The sequence below is a fragment of the Euleptes europaea genome, chromosome 7 (assembly GCF_029931775.1).
Source record: "Euleptes europaea isolate rEulEur1 chromosome 7, rEulEur1.hap1, whole genome shotgun sequence".
Lineage (NCBI taxonomy): Eukaryota > Metazoa > Chordata > Lepidosauria > Squamata > Sphaerodactylidae > Euleptes > Euleptes europaea.
Window position 1 is genome coordinate 5,412,032 of NC_079318.1, and position 17,208 is coordinate 5,429,239.

Sequence of the window (17,208 nt, forward strand, 5' to 3'; positions counted from 1 at the left end):
TAGTTGTATTTATACTGTTTTTTCTTCTTCTTTGTAATATTGGATATGCCATTAAAGGTTTATTGATTGATTGATTGATAACTAGCAGTCTCAATATAACAACGCGTCTATTTTGTAATCCTTCAGCATATCAATTCTAATGTAGTCTCCCAGCTGAATTGCCTTATTTTCTTATTTTTTGGCCTCCGATTTAATGTAGAATTCAAGTTTTAAATTTCCAAACACCATAGAGATCAAGGACACTCTAGGTCGGCTTTTAGACAGGAAGTAGGAAGTACCGTGGACCTTCTATCGTCTCCTTTCTATGCTCTTAGTGGTAGGATGATTTTACCTGTTGCACAGGGAAACGCACATCCGGTCCTACGATGTCGCTTTGCAGCCAGTCTTCTCTGTCCACACCCACTGCATGATATCTCTATTTTGTGGTGCAGTCACAAGTCTTTGTATAGGAGGCCATTAATTGAAGGAGGGACTTCTTCCACTTCCTCCTTCTCTTCCAAATTTTTCCGCATTTTATTGGAGGTTAGTATGCCATTCAGAGTTACTTTTGTTTAGTCTAATTTCAGATGGTATTGATAAGCTTCCTGCCGTTTTATTTCTGTATTTTAACAAAGTCCAGTAAAGTTATATTATAAGGTGGGAGAACAGGATTCCATATCTGTTTTTAAATATAGGTCATTTGATTATTTTCAAGTAGAAACAAAAGGGTTCTTGGCACTCACTCAGATTTCGGAGGTGAGGCTTTCGTTCCGTTTAATATAGTTGCTTGAATAGTGTTGGGTAGGGGAGAGCGAAGCCTCAATCCAAGGAGACGTTTGCGGCTGTGTAAAACCCCTTTGGCCGGCAGCAACAGCTTCTGAACCTCCGGGAGTCTTAAAAAAGCACTCTCGGAGAGTTCAGGAGTCAAACCACTCTTCTTCGGCAGCAGGAGCGTTCCTGTACCCGTTCCACCTTTTAGGAATCGGGGGGGGGGGCTCGATTCCACCCCTATTTCAGACGTTTCTTGGTTCTTCACAGGGAGCCCCCTGGAAGATACAGTGCTTCAGTCAGCACCCTACCGGACGTTTTCCAAATGTGTGGATTTTTTAATCCACGCTACGAGGCCATTTTTTGAAATTACATAGAATGATAGTTTTTAAAAGACTTTTAAAAAAAAAACTCTGTTAACACCTGATTTTCTTTGCCTCCTGTTATATCAGATGAGTAGCTGTGTTAGGGTTGCCAACTTCCAGCTGGCACCTGGAGATCTCCTGCTATTACAGTTGATCTCCAGGTGGCCAAGATTAGTTCCCCTAAAGAAAATGGCTGCTTGGGAGGGTGAACTCTGTAGCATGATATCCTGCTGAGTTCTCTTCCCTCCCCACACTCTGCCCTCCTCAGGCTCCTCCCCGAAAATCTCCAAGTATTTCCCCACCCAGAGCTGGCAACCCTAAATTAGACTGTAGCAGCAAAATAAAAGAGGAGCCCAGTGGCACTTTAAAGATTAACAAAATGTATTCCAGCATAAACTTTTATGAGTCAGAGCTCACTTCAGCTACTTCCATATGAAGGTGAGAAAAGGCACCTACATCAGTAGTGTTGAGTGAAAGGTACCAAAAACTATGCAAATTCTGCTGAGAAAGATTACAGTCTCTTCTTGCAGACCTGAGACAGTACTAAGAAAGGCTGGAAGACACAGCCATTTAAGGCAGCCCACAAGTCAGGGGACAATGGGAGAAATAGAAAGGGAACCAGTTGCTAGATCCCAGAGTGACCGAACTCAGAGCCTTTCTGCAATCCACTTCTCTCTTTTCCTTCTTCCTCAACTGTTTTGTTCAATAAAGCAACGGTCTTGCTGTAAATGTGGAGGGCAACACATGGCTCCAATAAGAGGGTAGCCACCTTGATCTGCATTAAAACAGCTTAAGGTTGCCAGATCCGTCCTGGCAACCAATGGGAGCTTCATGGAGGCAGGGTTTCCATAGAGTTTTGGGGGGGAGAATTCTAGAGCATCTCCCAGTGTAATTCCTGCACTTCCATGTCAACCCAGAAGTGACCTCATAGTGCCAGACACGCAGATCTCCCTCCCCCTTCTGCTGGCCTGCTTCCACCGCATGAATTGGCTGGTGATTTGCAGCCCGATGAAGTGGCTGGCGATTGCCTGCCATTACAAGCAACTGGGGGAACCCTAGAACTGCTAGATTCAAATCCAGTAGCACCATAGAGATCAAAAAGATTTTCAGGGTACTTCACAGTATGACCTTTCACATCTGATGAAGAGAGTTTTGATTCACAAATCTCATACCCTGAAATACCCTCCAAAATCTTGTTGGCCTTTAAAGTGCTACTGGATTCAAATCTAGCTAGATCTTAGATCTAGCTAGAGATTATTCCAATAGTAAAAGCAAAAGCCAGACCCATCTCTACTCCCAGTTCTGGTAGAATATCTCATGGCCATCCTACTGGATACAAAACAGAATAAGGAAGAGGATTTTGGCCAGTGTTGCAAGACACATTTTGCTATTCATTCAAAGAACTTTTGTTAATTTTAAGGTTCATGCAAAGCAAATACACAGGCTTAGTGAAAGCCTTAATTACATTAACTGGACATTTTTATGTAAGGTTGTGATTAAGGGCATGTAAATGGCAAATTACAGTTGTTCTTTTCACTCGTTTGTCATGCTCAATCGCCTTTCTTCAGTTTGCGGTGTTGTCCCCCAAATTCTTTCTTCCCTTTGCTCTTGAGTCAGTAGTCATTTCCTTATGTTAAACTCTTAATATGAAGACAACTTGTCATGTTGCTTTCTGAACCAGAAAGGGGAAATGGCAAGATTTCTTTACCATGTGTGTGTGTTAAGTGCCGTCAAGTGGCTTCCGACTCATGGCGACCCTATGAATCAGTGTCCTTCAGAATGTCCTATCTTTGACAGCCTTGCTCAGGTCTTGCAAATTGAAGGCCTGTGAGCACTTGTCCCCGTGGCAATCCCATAAACAACATCCACAGACGAGTAGTCCAAAAGAGAGTTGCTTTATTAGAAAACCTACAGGTATACAGAGCTAACAGGTAAATTGGCACGAATGAGAACTAAAGGCAAGGCCTAAGACTTATATGGAGAAGCATTGGTCATATCAGATAGTGGTGGCAGCCATGGCAACCACCCTCCCCTACGAGAGCAGTTTCCACAGAGGAAAGGAATTTGGCAGTTACCAGGCTTGGCCTGGAACACACCTGGTGGAACCAAAACACACATAGTCTGGCTGTCTCAGCAGAGAGCAGGCCTGACATCCTGCTCCCCTTAAGGCCCCCCCTCCCACAGTCCCGCGCATGGGTGCTGGTTTGTGAGGGTAAGCAGCAGGGAATTGACTGACTAAACGGGGTGCAGAAACATCATGTGCGCGCACCCATTCATCTTGCGCAGAACTGAAGTGTTTCCAATGAACCAAATACTGGAGGGAACCATGATGGAGACGCGAGTCCAGGATCTTTGCAATTTCAAAATGTTCTTTCCCCCGCCCCCCACCATCACCGGCAGTTCTGGCAGAGGTTCAGGATGCCATTCCGGGGAGGGAATATGCGGTTTCAGCAAACTGATATGGAACACGGGGTGGATTTGTCTTAAAGACTTTGGGAGCGAGAGCTCCACAGTTACTGGGTTGATGACTTGAGAAACGGGAAAGGGTCCTACGTACTTGGCACTGAGTTTGTTACATGGGCGGTTGGAACGCAGATTCTTGGTGGACAAGTAAACCACATCCCCCACTTTGTAATCCTTCCCTGGTGAGCAATGCTTGTCAGCTTGAGCCTTGTATTTACGTTTGGCCCATTCCAGATTTTTAATCAGCTAGGGCCAGGTTGTTTGAATAGTGTGTACCCAGTCGGCTACACCTTCACCCCCCTCCTCCCCTGAGACATTGTTGTGGCCAATGGGGCTGAAGTCCTGACCATACACAGCCCGGAAGGGGCTATACCCAGTGGATTGATGGACAGCATTATTGTATGCATATTCAACAAAGGGTAACAGTTCAACCCAATCCTCTTGATGGTAGTTAACATAACAACGCAACTAGCATTCTAACACAGCATTTACCCGTTCCGTCTGGCCGTCGGTTTGGGGATGGAAAGCACTAGAGAGACCTTGTTCCACCCCCACCAATTTTAGGAAAGCTTTCCAGAATTTAGCTACATAGCTACTTCCGCGGCCGCTGACCACCTTGCGCGGAAAACTATGGAGACGGAAGACATGTGACACAAAGAGGCGGGCCAGTTTTGGGGCGGACGGGATACCTGCTCAAGGGACAAGATGCACCTGTTTAGAGAACAGGTCCGTGATTACCCAAAGTACAGTTTTTCCTTCACTGAGGGGGAGATCAGTCTGTCACGCCTCCCTGGCGCCGCCGTCGCCTTCGGGGTCTCTGCCCTGGAGGAGGGTCTGACCGGAGGAGCCTCCTCGGCCTCAGACCAGTCCGAGGGGGAATCAGAACTCGTCTCCCCCTCGGAAGCAGCCAGGTTGCTCCAGGTCAGCTCAGCCCTTGCCTCCTATAGCTGCTACTCCTCCCCGGCCCAGGCTCCTCTCTGGCCTTATATCCCCTCCAGGCCAGAGAGGCCCTGCCCCTTCCTCCCTCAAGGCCCGCCCCTGAATTCCCAAATAAGGGCTGGCACCGGGCCAGGTGGCCGGCCTTAACACGGGGAGCCGGCGTGCGCTCCCTGGCCCCGCCCGCGCCCTCCCGCGGCTCAGCTGTTGAGCGGGCCGGGCTGTAGGCGCGCGGGCCGTCGCCGCCGCGGCCGGCGTTGCGGCCGGGCCGCTCGGGCCGTCTTTTCCCGCGGGCCCCAGGGCTGCAGCCGGGGCGGAGGTCCGGCCGTCGGCGGGGTGGGCCGCTTTGCCTGCGGGTCCCCCCCCACCCCTGGTGAGTGTGATCCCTTCCCCCGGGGGGGAGACCTGGAATGGCCCGGGCGACGCTGGGAGGGGCTCGCCCCGGGACACAGTCATAAAATCCATTGCAATTACTTCCCAAGGTCTAGTGGGGGTCTCTAATGGTTGCAACAACCCGGGGGGGTTACCTTGAGACCTTTTGACAGTAGCACATACCGGGCAACTGCGGATGAACGAGTCCACGTCAGTTCGCATGCCCGCCCACCAAAACTGTCTACGTAACAAATGTAATGTTTTTAGAAATCCAAAGTGTCCTGCGGTCTTGGCTCCATGGACTAGCTGTAGCACTTCCTTCCGTAGTCCTTTCGGCACATACAGGTTAGAGTCTTTGTACCAAAAACCCCCACGTTCAGTTAGAGTGGTGGGGAGGGTTTGCTCAGAAAGTTCAGCTTGGCAACCGGAATGAAGTGAGTTCAAAAAAGAGTCTGTTAGACCCCCCTTATCTGGCATTGTGGGCACTGTGCTAGCGTGAGGTCCCCGAGGGGGGTCGGATGGCTGAATTCTCAGGGCGACCGGGTGCAGGCAGAGTTGGCGAAGGAGGCAAGGGGGGTGGCGCGGTCGGGCCGAATGGCGTGGTCGGGCTTGGAGTCCCCCCCCATGCGAAGGCTGTGGTGGGAGCCGGGCTTGCAATCGAGTTTGGACTGCTAGAGTGGGCAGCAAACCTCTTTGAGCAGGAGTGAACAGGGACTCTGTGGGGCGTTCAATTTTGGTTGGGTATTGGGGAAGTCTGGATAGAGCATCAGCAGGACATTCTGCTTCCCGGGTACATGTTTCAATACGAAACGGAACTGAGCAAAGAAGTCCGCCCAGCGTACCTGTTTCGCGGACAGTTTACGGGCCCCCGTGAGCGCCTCCAGGTTCTTGTGATCGCTCCACACCTCAAAAGGGACTTTAGAACCTTCCAAAAACTGTCTCCACACCATGAGGGCATGGTGGACGGCGGCCGCTTCTTTTTCCCAGATCGGCCAGTTGAGCTGAGACTGCGCAAACTTCTTAGAGAAGTAAGCGCATGGATGCAGAAGACCATCCCTCCCTTGCTGTAGAAGCGCACCCCCCATTGCCACGTCCCAGGCGTCCACCTGGACTATAAACATCTGTTCAGGATCAGGGTGTTTTAACACTGGTTCGGAGGTAAACAGTCACTTGAGAGTATCAAAAGCGAGTTGGCACTAGGGGGTCCAATTGATTTTAGCCGAAGGCAACACGGTGGCACTTCCTTTTCCCTTAGTCTTAAGGAGATCAGTGATGGGGAGTGCGACTTGAGCGAAGTTGGGGATGAACCCTCTGTAGAAGTTAGCGAACCCAAGAAATTGCTGAATCTGCTTGCGGGTTGAGGGTGGTTCCCAACTGGTTACAGACTGCACCTTGTCATGGTCCATAGTGAGACCCTGGTGTGAAATTATATAGCCCAAGAAGGTCAATTGTTTTTGGTGAAATTCGCACTTGGACACTTTAGCATAGAGCTGTTTGTCTCTGAGACGTTGCAATACTTCCCTCACCAGGGCAACGTGTTCGTCCATAGTTTTGGAGTAAATGAGAATATCATCCAAATAAACCACCACTCCTCTATACAACAAGTCATGTAGGATCTCATTAATGAATTGCATGAAGACCCCCGGGGCCCCTTTTAATCCAAAAGGCATCACTAAGAATTCATACATGCCAAAGCAACTGGAAAAGGCTGTTAGAGGTACATCGCCTTCCCGAATTCTGATTCTGTAATAGGCTTCCACCAAGTCTAATTTAGTAAAGATCCTTTAATTGTCCCAAGAGATCCGAGATCAGAAGAATGGGATAGGCATTGGACTGGGTGACTGCATTGAGTTTTCGAAAGTCGATGCATAATCGCAAGTCACCCGTTTTTCTTGCGCACAAAGAAAGCAGGGGCCGAAGAAGGGGCAGTAGACGGTCGGATGAAACCCCGAGTCAAATTCTTGTCCAAGAATTCACGTAGCATGGTACGTTCGGAAGTGCTCATGGGATAAATCTTACTCTTAAGCAATTTCTCATCCCCCACCACTTCAATAGCACAGTCTGTTCGGCAGTGGGGGGGGGGTAGTACATCACATTCCTGCACATCAAAAACGTTCACAAAGTCCTGATATTCAACAGGTAGTGGAGAGGACGAGGGGGTGTCTGAGACTAAAGCCGAGGTTGGTGGAGGTACAACAGCCATCTCGTGACGGTGTTGGTCGCAATTAGGATCAGAGAACTTTATAGTTCCAGCCCCCCAGTCAATATACGGGCTGTGCCCCTTGAGTCAGTTAATTCCCAACACCACTTCATATCTGATAGGGGCTATGGTGAAGTCTATTTGCTCCCAATGGTGGCCAATGCCCATCGCTACCCCGCGAGTGCGACGATCTACTGGCCCACCTTGAAGTCACTGCCATCCGTTTGGGCAAACTGGATGGGAGTTGACAGGGTCTCTGACTTGACTTTGAGCACTTTGAAAGTGGCTTCATTGATCAGGGAGCGGGCACACCCGGAGTCTATGAGTGCTTTGACTTGTAATTGGGGGCCCCTTTTATGGTGTGGTAACACTACATCCACATACACAGTATCTTCAATCCCACTCACCTTCACTGGAGCTTTGGGTTTTGCAGGAACAGCTGCGAGGGTCCGCGGTGTCACTCCACTCATCGCAGACCCCGCCTGTTTTTTGACAGATCCAAAGGAGATTCAAGATTTAAAGCAGGGGGATCCCAGCCTCTGTCCTCATCCAAAGATGGTGAGCTGTCCCCTCTCGGGGCACTTGTAATCCGGAACCCCGATGGGTCCATCAGTGCAGGCTCGCTGGGCGCATCTCCGACGTGGAGTGCCAATGGCGCGGTCAGTCCTGGAGCAGCGCTACAGTTGGCTGTGGTGCCTCTTCGCTGAGTTCGCCCCCGATTCCGGGGTGGTCCATCCAGTCAAGAAGGGACTAACCGGTCCGGTCGAAGCGGGCAGGCTGCAGCCCATGGCTCTGCAAACGAGACAAGCTCCCCTTTGAAACCGAGACACGCGGTCTTGCGAGGGTTGAGCAGGTCTCCACGGTGTAGGAGTAGCAGCAGCCTTGGGTGGGGGCCTTGGGTGTCGCTGACATCGGGCCAGCGAAATGAATTGGCGGCAGCTTTCCACCTCTTCAGCTAATAAAATCCATTCTTCCAGAGTGTCTGGGTCTCGTTGCATATAAGCCCAGTTCAATATCTCAGAGTGTAAGGCTTCCGGAAATAATATATTCGGGTAGCCTTGGTCCAGTCCACTATTTTACTGGCGAGCCTTTGGAATTCGTCCGCGAATTCTCGCACTGGTGTAGAGTTTTGTCGAAGTTGCAGAAGGGCTGCCTTGGCCTTCTCTCCCAGGAAGGGGTCCTCAAAACGTCGTCGCAATGCTCGCATGAAATCATCGCGTGAGCGTATGGATCGGGCCCGAGTGTCAAACTAGAGAACCATCCAGTCGGCGGCTTTTCCAGTCAATAGTGAGGCAATGAACCGTACTCGGCTGTCTTCGGTGGGGAAGTGCTGCCCCTGTTCCCTCATATAACTGTCCACTTGGTGTAGGAAACAGGGCAGAGCCTCAACTGAGCCGTCGTAAGTCACCCTTAACCGTGGTTGCTTCCACTGATTGAGAGGGGGCGCTTGGGGTAGTGCTGGCAGTTGCCCTGGGGGTGGCAAAGTTGGTCTCAGTGGCGGAACCTGTGGCCGTGGAGCCGGGGAATACGATGGCATGAATTAACCTAATCTTGGTGGTCAGTGACACATCCTTACACTTCAGAATCTTTTCTAGCTCCTTCACAGTTGCCCTTCCCAGTCTCAATCTCCTTCTGATTTCTTGGCTGCAGTCTCCCTTTTGGTTGATGATGGAGCCAAGCAGGGAAAAAACCATAGCAGGAAAAAACATTTGGGTTGTGGGTATTATTCATAATGTTGCCCATGCTGCTCTGAAGCTGGGCTACATATGACAAATCAGCTGGTTCTGCCCATACAAATAATTCCAAAGGTACCATTTGCCTTTGTGCAGTGTGTGAGTAATCAAGGAAGGCCACACTTGTGAAACTGAGTATACTAATTTGCTTTCTTCTCATTATTCACAGAAGAGGCTTAAATTAATATATATTTTAACGATTTCGTAGTAATCTCTAAACTACATACATTATGCATACTCGCAAATGAACTTTTTCACAAGTTTCCATGAGCCGTTGGTCATGGTTATGCATTCCTTTAACACGCGAAGAAGCCTTTTGTTGCATGAAAAGTCCCTTACTATTTCTTCCAAAGAAAGCCAAAGTTTCTAATTAATGCCATTGTTGAAAACAGGGTCATAAACACACATTCTGGTTTGCTCTACCCCCCCCACCCCCAGTTCAGCAACTGAGTAACTAGCAGTACAATCCTAAACATAATTACATTCTCCTAAGCCTACTGATTTCAGTGGATTTAGAAGAGTGTAAATCTGTTTAGGATGGCACTGCTGATCTATTGAGGGTTTTATGACTTCCTGATTTGTTTCACAGTATCTTCCTGGTTAGAGGTTACAGAATTATGTGTAAAAGGTTTGGGACAAAGGCCAATGGTTTTTTTAGAGGAGCAGCATGATAGATTGATAGCTTCTGTCTCTCTGTTAAGGCACGTCTCCTTTTTTACTAACACACTAACATCTTGCAAAGTTAGAAACTGTAGAATCCAATCTGATTTCTTTGAAATAAGGAAGGTGGAACCAAGTAAGCATAAATCTGAATCCAATAGTACTTGAAATGAAACAACATTATAAACCTCATCATGATTTGCATCACAGTCACCACAAGTGTGATGCCTGGACTTTCTGGAGTGGAGTGTTAGCTAAAATTAGAATAGCCTTTTTGTACCCGATTCTCACCTGTGTTTGGACTTTTGTTAAACAACTCTCACCACCTGGAGTACCAGATGGTTGCAGCCAATTTTGCTGAACCAGTTCCATTCATTGGATGACTTTGGTTAGGAAACAGATGGAATGTCCTCTCTTTTTTCATTTTTACCTTATTGGCAAAGTCTACAAGCTTTCTTTGCTTCCTATGATACCTCACGTGCTTGCCAGCTCTGTTAGATTCACTCAGTTATGGTTCAGCTCAGTTCTTAATATAGGCCTTGCTTTTTGCACACCACCACAGCAACTGACATTCCCATTGCATATATTTCATGTTCAATCTGGACAGGTTCACTTTGACCTCTTGCAATACAGCAGATATTTCTAAGAAGCAAGGGAAACAATAGGAGATTATTAACAAACTCTGTGCGGTCCAGCCCTTTTTTCAGTTGTGTGTCAACGGCATTAAAAAAAGACTATAGTGCCATTGTCAATAGTGGCATGACGGGGTTCTTGCAAAATATTTTATACTTAAAATGTTTTGCTCTGGTCTGTCAACTTTATATATATATTTGTCAAGTGTGGGCCAATCTGCGGATATCTAAATTTGTGGATTGGGCCCACAGTGACAGAGACAAGATTTTTCTCCAAACTTGAGGGACTCTCCAGGTTTGCAGAAAAATCTGAAAATCTTACAAAATTACATCGGGGGGAGTTAAATCCCCCCCCCAAGGAAAACTGTTGCCTGCGCATATCCAGACAATGAATCTGCCTCCTTCTCTGTATGATGACTGTTCCGCAGCGGAGGCCTCCGGCCCTAATGCGGGCTTAGAAACACCCCCCGGCAGCAACTCACCTGGCCTATCCCGGTCAGGATGAAAAGCGGGGGAGCAGTCCTGCACCCCACCCTCATTGCAAATGGTGGCATGGGGAAGGAGAGGGGAGAAGGCCATGCTAGGATACGTTGTGCCAGTGGCAGGTGCGATGCGGCTGACATGAGGGCAGGCAACGAGGGAGACTGCCACAGGTCGGCCGGTGGTGACCTGGATTTCAGGCACCTCAGCGGTGCTCAGCGCAGCCGCGGCCAGAGAGACCTGTCCTGGAGCCCACCCACCCCGAGGCAGAGGTGAGCCAGGGGAGAGCAGGAGAAGGGCCCAGGGCCAGTCCCACCAGAGGGCCAAGCGGTGGGGGCAGCAAGACAGGCAAGAGGGGCTCTCCAGGGGCAGGAGATCAGGAGGAAAGGGGCCACGGAGCTAGGAGCACCACAGAGACGCGAGCAAGTGGTGCTGCTAAGATGGAGGGGAGGCCCCTACATGGAGCCGGTTGGAGGGATGGGATGAGCTTCCTCCAATCCTGGAGTAAAGAGGTGGGTACAGAGAATTAGTGGGTGGGGCAGGTGCTGGGAGGAACAGGATAAAGGGTGGAAAAGATAGCGGCCGAGGAGGAGAGGGATGGCAAGGCGTTAGGCACGGTTGCTTGACATCCTTATGACGGAGGGAGTGCAGAGGGGAAGAGCAGAGGGGAAGAGAGGCCGAGGAGGATGGCCGTGGGTCAGGTGTACTCTGTACTCTGGGGAGAGGTTAGCTCTGACTCCCCCTCAGAGTGGACTGAGGCCGAGGAGGCTCCTCTGGCTAGACCTCTCCAGGCTTCGAGGGCCAAAAGTGGACCAGCGCTTGATCAAGGGGTCCACACTTGTGTATGTTGGTATGTCAACAAGACCAATGAAGATGCTTATATGTGAACACATGCAAGATAGATTTGGATCAGAGATGGCGTCTGGTCTGTGGCTGTTCTGTGTAGAAGATTCTTGTATGTATTTTGCATGTCAGCTGGGCAGGCCCTTGGCACAAAAGGCATTGCATACAACAAGTTTTTCACACCCTCGCCATTTTAATATTGGTTCCACAGAACCCTGATTCTTGCCTTATTGAAATATCGGTTCGCAACAAGCTCTAGGCCTCTGGAAATGCTCCTGGCCAAAGTTCACTAACTATATGATGACCTGCTTACCTCAGTGTAGCAACTTTAAAGTGATTAGCTTCTATTAATCCACTTATCCTATGTAACAGACAGCCAGTGTTTGCTCTAAGGATGCTGACTTCAAGATGGAATGTGTCATTGTCTCTCTTTCCTTTTGATCTTATTAATAATAATTGTGGTATGCCTTGCCTAAGTTCCATTGTATAATCACTGCCTGACCTTTGCTATCGATTGTAATATCCTTAATAAAAACCTTGGGTGCTCTGAGGAAAGGCAGAGTAATTCTCCAAGGATTCAAGATACAGAATTATCTGTCTCTTCCCTTCAGTTCTGCTTGGAAAAGTTGAATGCAGTAGAAAAAGAGGAAGACCCAACGTGAGATGGATTGACTCACTAAAGGAAGCCACGGCCTTCAGTTTGCAAGACCTGAGCAAGGCTGTTAACAATAGGACATTCTGGCAGTCATTAATTCATATGGTTGCCATAAGTCAAATGTAACTGGAGAGCACATAACACACACACATTGTGGTTACTCAGCAAGTTTCATGGCTGAGCAGGAATTTGAACTGTTGTTTTCCCAGTCCTGCTCCAGTTCTCGGACCACTGCACTAGACTGACTCGGTTAGCCCTTAGAAGCAACATTTCTATTTGGATTAATAGAACAAAGTGTTTTACGAAAACTCAAATAAAATAAGGCTGCAGCCTTGTGTATCCTTAGGAATGAGTCCCATACAATGCAGTGAGACTTGTGTCCAGGTAAAACTTGTACAAGTTTGGGCTGCAGATGGAATTCTTAGCATCACTTTTTAATTTCCCCTCCCTAAATTCCTTCTAACTTTCAACTTGCCATATTTTGAAAGGTCGAAACTTGCTTCTCACTGTTAGTCATGGATGACCTTCAGGATTCCCTTTCTTCAGCTGATGCAGCCAGACTCCCTCTTCACCATTTCCAGCCAGCTCATTCCTATTCTTGATATTATCCCTGGTCTCTTCAGTACTTTTCTTGCCCAACAAAATCAGTAGGAAAGCAGCTGATTTAGCATAATGGAACATATTCCCAATTACTTTCTTGGTAGTAGCTCCTGCTGTGTCTATAATTATGTGCAGAGTATTAGGAGTGTGGTTATTTGGGATCAGTGCAACACTCATTAAAACCATTAAACTGTGAAACATGTTCCTTTTCAAGATGATGAATTTTACCGTTGAACATTATGCACATAAACAATGATGTGGCTTCTAGCACCAGTATTCAATAAAGAAATGCCAATTTTCATTGAAAAGTGTATACTTTTGCCTTCCTTTCTTAACTCTTGCAAAAGGTATCTAGACATATTTTCATATTCCGGCACTTCAGTTTCCCATTCTTCAGTTCTGACAACATCAGGGTCCCTCCAGTGTTTGACATAGAGAATTCTAAATGAAATTCTTATATAGCATAACCTTTCTCAGCACTTACTAACTATTTATAAAATTTTCAGTAAAAATATTAAGGTGGCAAGATTTCTTTTCTAGAAAAATCTTTTGACTGGACTCCAATAAAGAATTATTGGAGGCAGGAACATTTTGGAAATCCCACACCCACACTTGAAAATTTCCTCCTCCAGGAAATGAGTAGGCTAAATTTCCCTCAATGCAGTTTGGGAGGGCAAAAGGGCACAGGGAGCCAACTGGCTGCCACACTGGTGTATCTCCGTAGATATTCCAATGCAGTGCCTCAGCTTCACCGCACTGTGCTGAGCACTGGCATGGCTCGGCCATGGCCTTCCCGCCAGGGGAGTAGACAGGCCCAGGGGTGTGGCAGGAGTTAGTTTTAGTTTAGTTTATTAGATTTTTAGAGTTAGTTGGGTCCCTAAGCCACTCCAGCCTGGGATGCCCCTTGGAACCAGAAGAAAGTTATGCCACGGGGGTGCCCCATTGCTACTGGAAGGGCGTACCCTGGCGCTCTTCCACAAGTATTTCGACCCAGTACAAAATAATTGTGCTTGGGGAATTAGACATTTTAAGGGTTTTTTCTCTCCAGTTTAGCTAATTATCCTACTCCAGAACTTCTGTACTTTTGTACAAAAACAGCAATGATGTATATTAGCATTGGTTATGCCACATTTTTTCCAACACATTTTGGGATACTGTTGATGCATATGATGGATTTTATCTGCTGTTAAATAATTTCTAGTATGTATTTTATATATTTCTTCCGTTTTCTAATTCTTTTTCTCGATCTTGTCTCATAATTTTATATAAAATGAATTTGGGGACCAAGATTTCCTTCCAAGAATTTGATAGAGTCCAGAGATCATTCCTATTATTGTCGAAGGCTTTCACAGTCAGAGTTCATTGGTTCTTGTAGGTTATCCGGGCTGTGAAACCGTGGTCTTGGGGTATTTTCTTTCCTGACGTTTCACCAGCAGCTGTGGCAGGCATCTTCAGAGGAGTAACACTGAAGAACAGTCTCTCAGTGTCAAGTGTGTAGGAAGAGAAATATATAGTCAGAAAGGGGTTGGGTTTGAGCTAAAACATTGTCCTGCAAAAAGTATCAAAGGTATTGTGTATTAAAGTTGTGCTGATGTTTATGAATTTCAATGGCTTGTCTCTTTTGTCTTTTGCTGATCGTAGCATTTTTTGTATTTTCTTGGTGGGTTTAAACACTGTTTGTAGGTTATGTTTTTTCAAAAGTTTCTCCATCCTATCAGTGACTCCTTTAATAAATGGCAAGAATACCTTTCCTATGGGAGACTGTTTTTCCTGAGTTTTCTGATTTTTGTTTGGTTTAATGGCCCTTCTGATTTCATTCTTGGAATAGCCGTTTGCTAGCAGTGCGTGATTTAGATGATTAGTTTCTCCCTTGAGAAACTGTGGTTCACAGGAGTATATTGTATACCTTGCAGCTGTGGACAAGTTTACATCCGGAAAAGAAAATGCAGCATACAAACAAGGATAAAAGAACATGAAAGATACTGCAGACTTGGCCAACCTGAGAAATCAGCAGTGGCTGAACATGGACTGACACAAACAGGACACAGGGTCTTCTTCCAAGACACTGAAAGACTGGACAATTCTACCAACTATTTTGTCAGATTGCACAGAGAAGCCATTGAAATTCATAAACATCAGCACAACTTTAACAGAAAAGAAGAGATTTTAAGAATGAATAAGACTTGGCTTCCTGTCCTGAAAACCTCCTGACTAACAAAGACTACAGTCAACAATAGCCATGCGGACTAGCTTTGGATTCCACACATTAACAGATCACTTCAGGATACAATGGTTCCATATTAACATATCACACCCTCATTAGCACATTATGTTGATACTTACAGGACAATGATTAGCACATTACCTTTGTTACTTTTTGCAGGACAATGACTCAGCTCAAACCCAACCCCTTTCTGACTATATATTACTCTTCCTACACACTTGACACTGAGAGACACTGTCCTTCAGTGTTACTCCTCTGAAGATGCCTGCCACAGCTGCTGACGAAACGTCAGGAAAGAAAATACCAAGACCACGGTTACACAGCCCGGATAACCTACAAGAACCAATCATTCCTATTGTTTGTACCTGTCTTTGAGTTTATTTTTAAAAAGTAAGCAGTTTATTTACATATAAATAGAAGAAGAAGAAGAGGAGGAGGAGGAGTTGGTTTTTATATGCCAACTTTCTCTACCACTTAAGGCAGAATCAAACCGGTTTACAATCACCTTCCTTCCCCCTCCCCACAACAGACACCCTGTGAAGTAGGTGAGGCTGAGAGAGCATGACTAGCCCAAGGTCACCCAGCTGGCTTCGTGTGTAGGAGTAGGGCAACAAATCCAGTTCACCAGATTAGCCTCTGCCACTCATGTGGAAAGAATGGGCTTCAAATAATAATAAGAAGAGTTGGTTTTTATATGCCGACTTTCTCTACTACTTAAGGAAGACTCAAACCGGCTTACAATCACCTTCCCTTCCCCTCCCCACAACAGACACCCTGTGAGGTAGGTGGGGCTGAGAGAACTCTAAGAGAGCTATGACTAGCCCAAGGTCACCCAGCTGGCTTTGTGTGTAGGAGTGGGGAAACAAATCCAGTTCACCAGATTAGCCTCCACCGCTCATGTGGAGGAGTGGGGAATCAAACCCGGTTCTCCAGATCAGACTCCACCTTTCCAAACTACCGCTCTTAACCACTATACCACGTTCAGATCAAATCTCCAAAGGCAGAAATAAAAGGAAACATTTTGACTAGTCATTCTGTCTGTACTTTATTAATGATTCTAAGATATATGTTTAGTGGTGTGGGGGGGGGGGCAGCACTTATCCCCAGAGATCTCAGGAGTAGAACAAAGTTGTTTTCCCTCTTTTATAGGATTTTTTAAAGTTAATCAGGTGGGTGTTCATAGCCTAAACACTGGGTGTGGAGAGACCTTCTAACACGTGGTACTATTGATTGGAGTAGCCAGACTGTAGGGTGTCTTTCCAGGAAGCAATCTTATCCCTCGCCCCTCGCTGCTACAAAGAATGGGGAATCTTCATGTCAGTGGGACACCTGGCATGGTTACACGGACAAATCTATCTTACTTTTAACAGAAAAGGAGAACTGAAAGGTGGGGGGGGGGTCAGATCTGGAACTAAGCCAGCTTGTTCTATAGCTGGCTATTTGTTTTCATGATAGTTCTGTATGAATGAAAGAGAGGCTGCATCATAGTGTGAAGAAAGGTCTGGTAGTCCTGATTTTCCTTTGATAAATATATGCATTATGATTAAAGAGGAAAAGCACTTTCTCTTTCCAGTCCATATACATTTACCCATGTGGTCCTGCCAATTGTGATGTATTGCTTTGAAAGGAATATGGAAAGAGTTTGGAATCAGAATTATATTCTTGAGAATCTTTTTTGACGTGCCAGTTATTTATTAGAATGCAAAATGAATTTTGTTTTAATCCTGTGTTTTTTATTATTTTCTTCCTCTCTTTTCACCCCAGTTTGTTGTGACAATGTTTTGGAGCATCTATATATATGACAGAGAACTAGTTTTCCCCAAACTCCTCGATAATTTTATACCACCTTGGCTGAATCATGGAATGGTGAGTAGTGACTTTCCATGTTTTTAAACAACATTGTAAATATTCAGATTCCACTTCCATGAGTAGAAGATTCCTTCTGTGAGAGGAAAGATACTGTTGAATCTAATTCATAATCTTCTGACATTTATTTGTTTGTTTATTTGTTTATCACCCCCGAGAAAGTTCAGGACAGATTATTCGGGGCTTCCACTGCATTGCTTTCCTGCTCTAGGAATTCTTCCACCAACCACCCTCCCTTCAAGATTTCTTACAACTCCCTGCCATAGGCGAGTTTTTATGCTCACCAGACTGAATGTCCTCCTGACAGCTGAATTGAGCGGTCGGTTTGATAAAATCCCATTTTCTGATAGGTTATGTGTCTGTGCATCAGGAGCAATTGAGACGATAGATCACCTTCTGTTATTTTGTGATCTATGGATCACACCCAGGGCC

The 17,208-nt window shown here is 46.5% G+C and overlaps 1 protein-coding gene across 2 annotated transcripts in view; it reads left to right on the forward strand.

The window, feature by feature from the left end:
- AIG1 (androgen induced 1) overlaps window positions 1-17,208 on the forward strand; it is a 154,612-nt gene that overhangs the window by 58,147 nt on the left and 79,257 nt on the right. For both annotated transcript variants that reach the window (XM_056852952.1, XM_056852953.1), the window contains one exon: window positions 16,675-16,776. In XM_056852952.1, coding sequence (XP_056708930.1) covers window positions 16,675-16,776 — 102 coding nt within the window. The remainder of the gene's footprint in view (window positions 1-16,674; window positions 16,777-17,208) is intronic.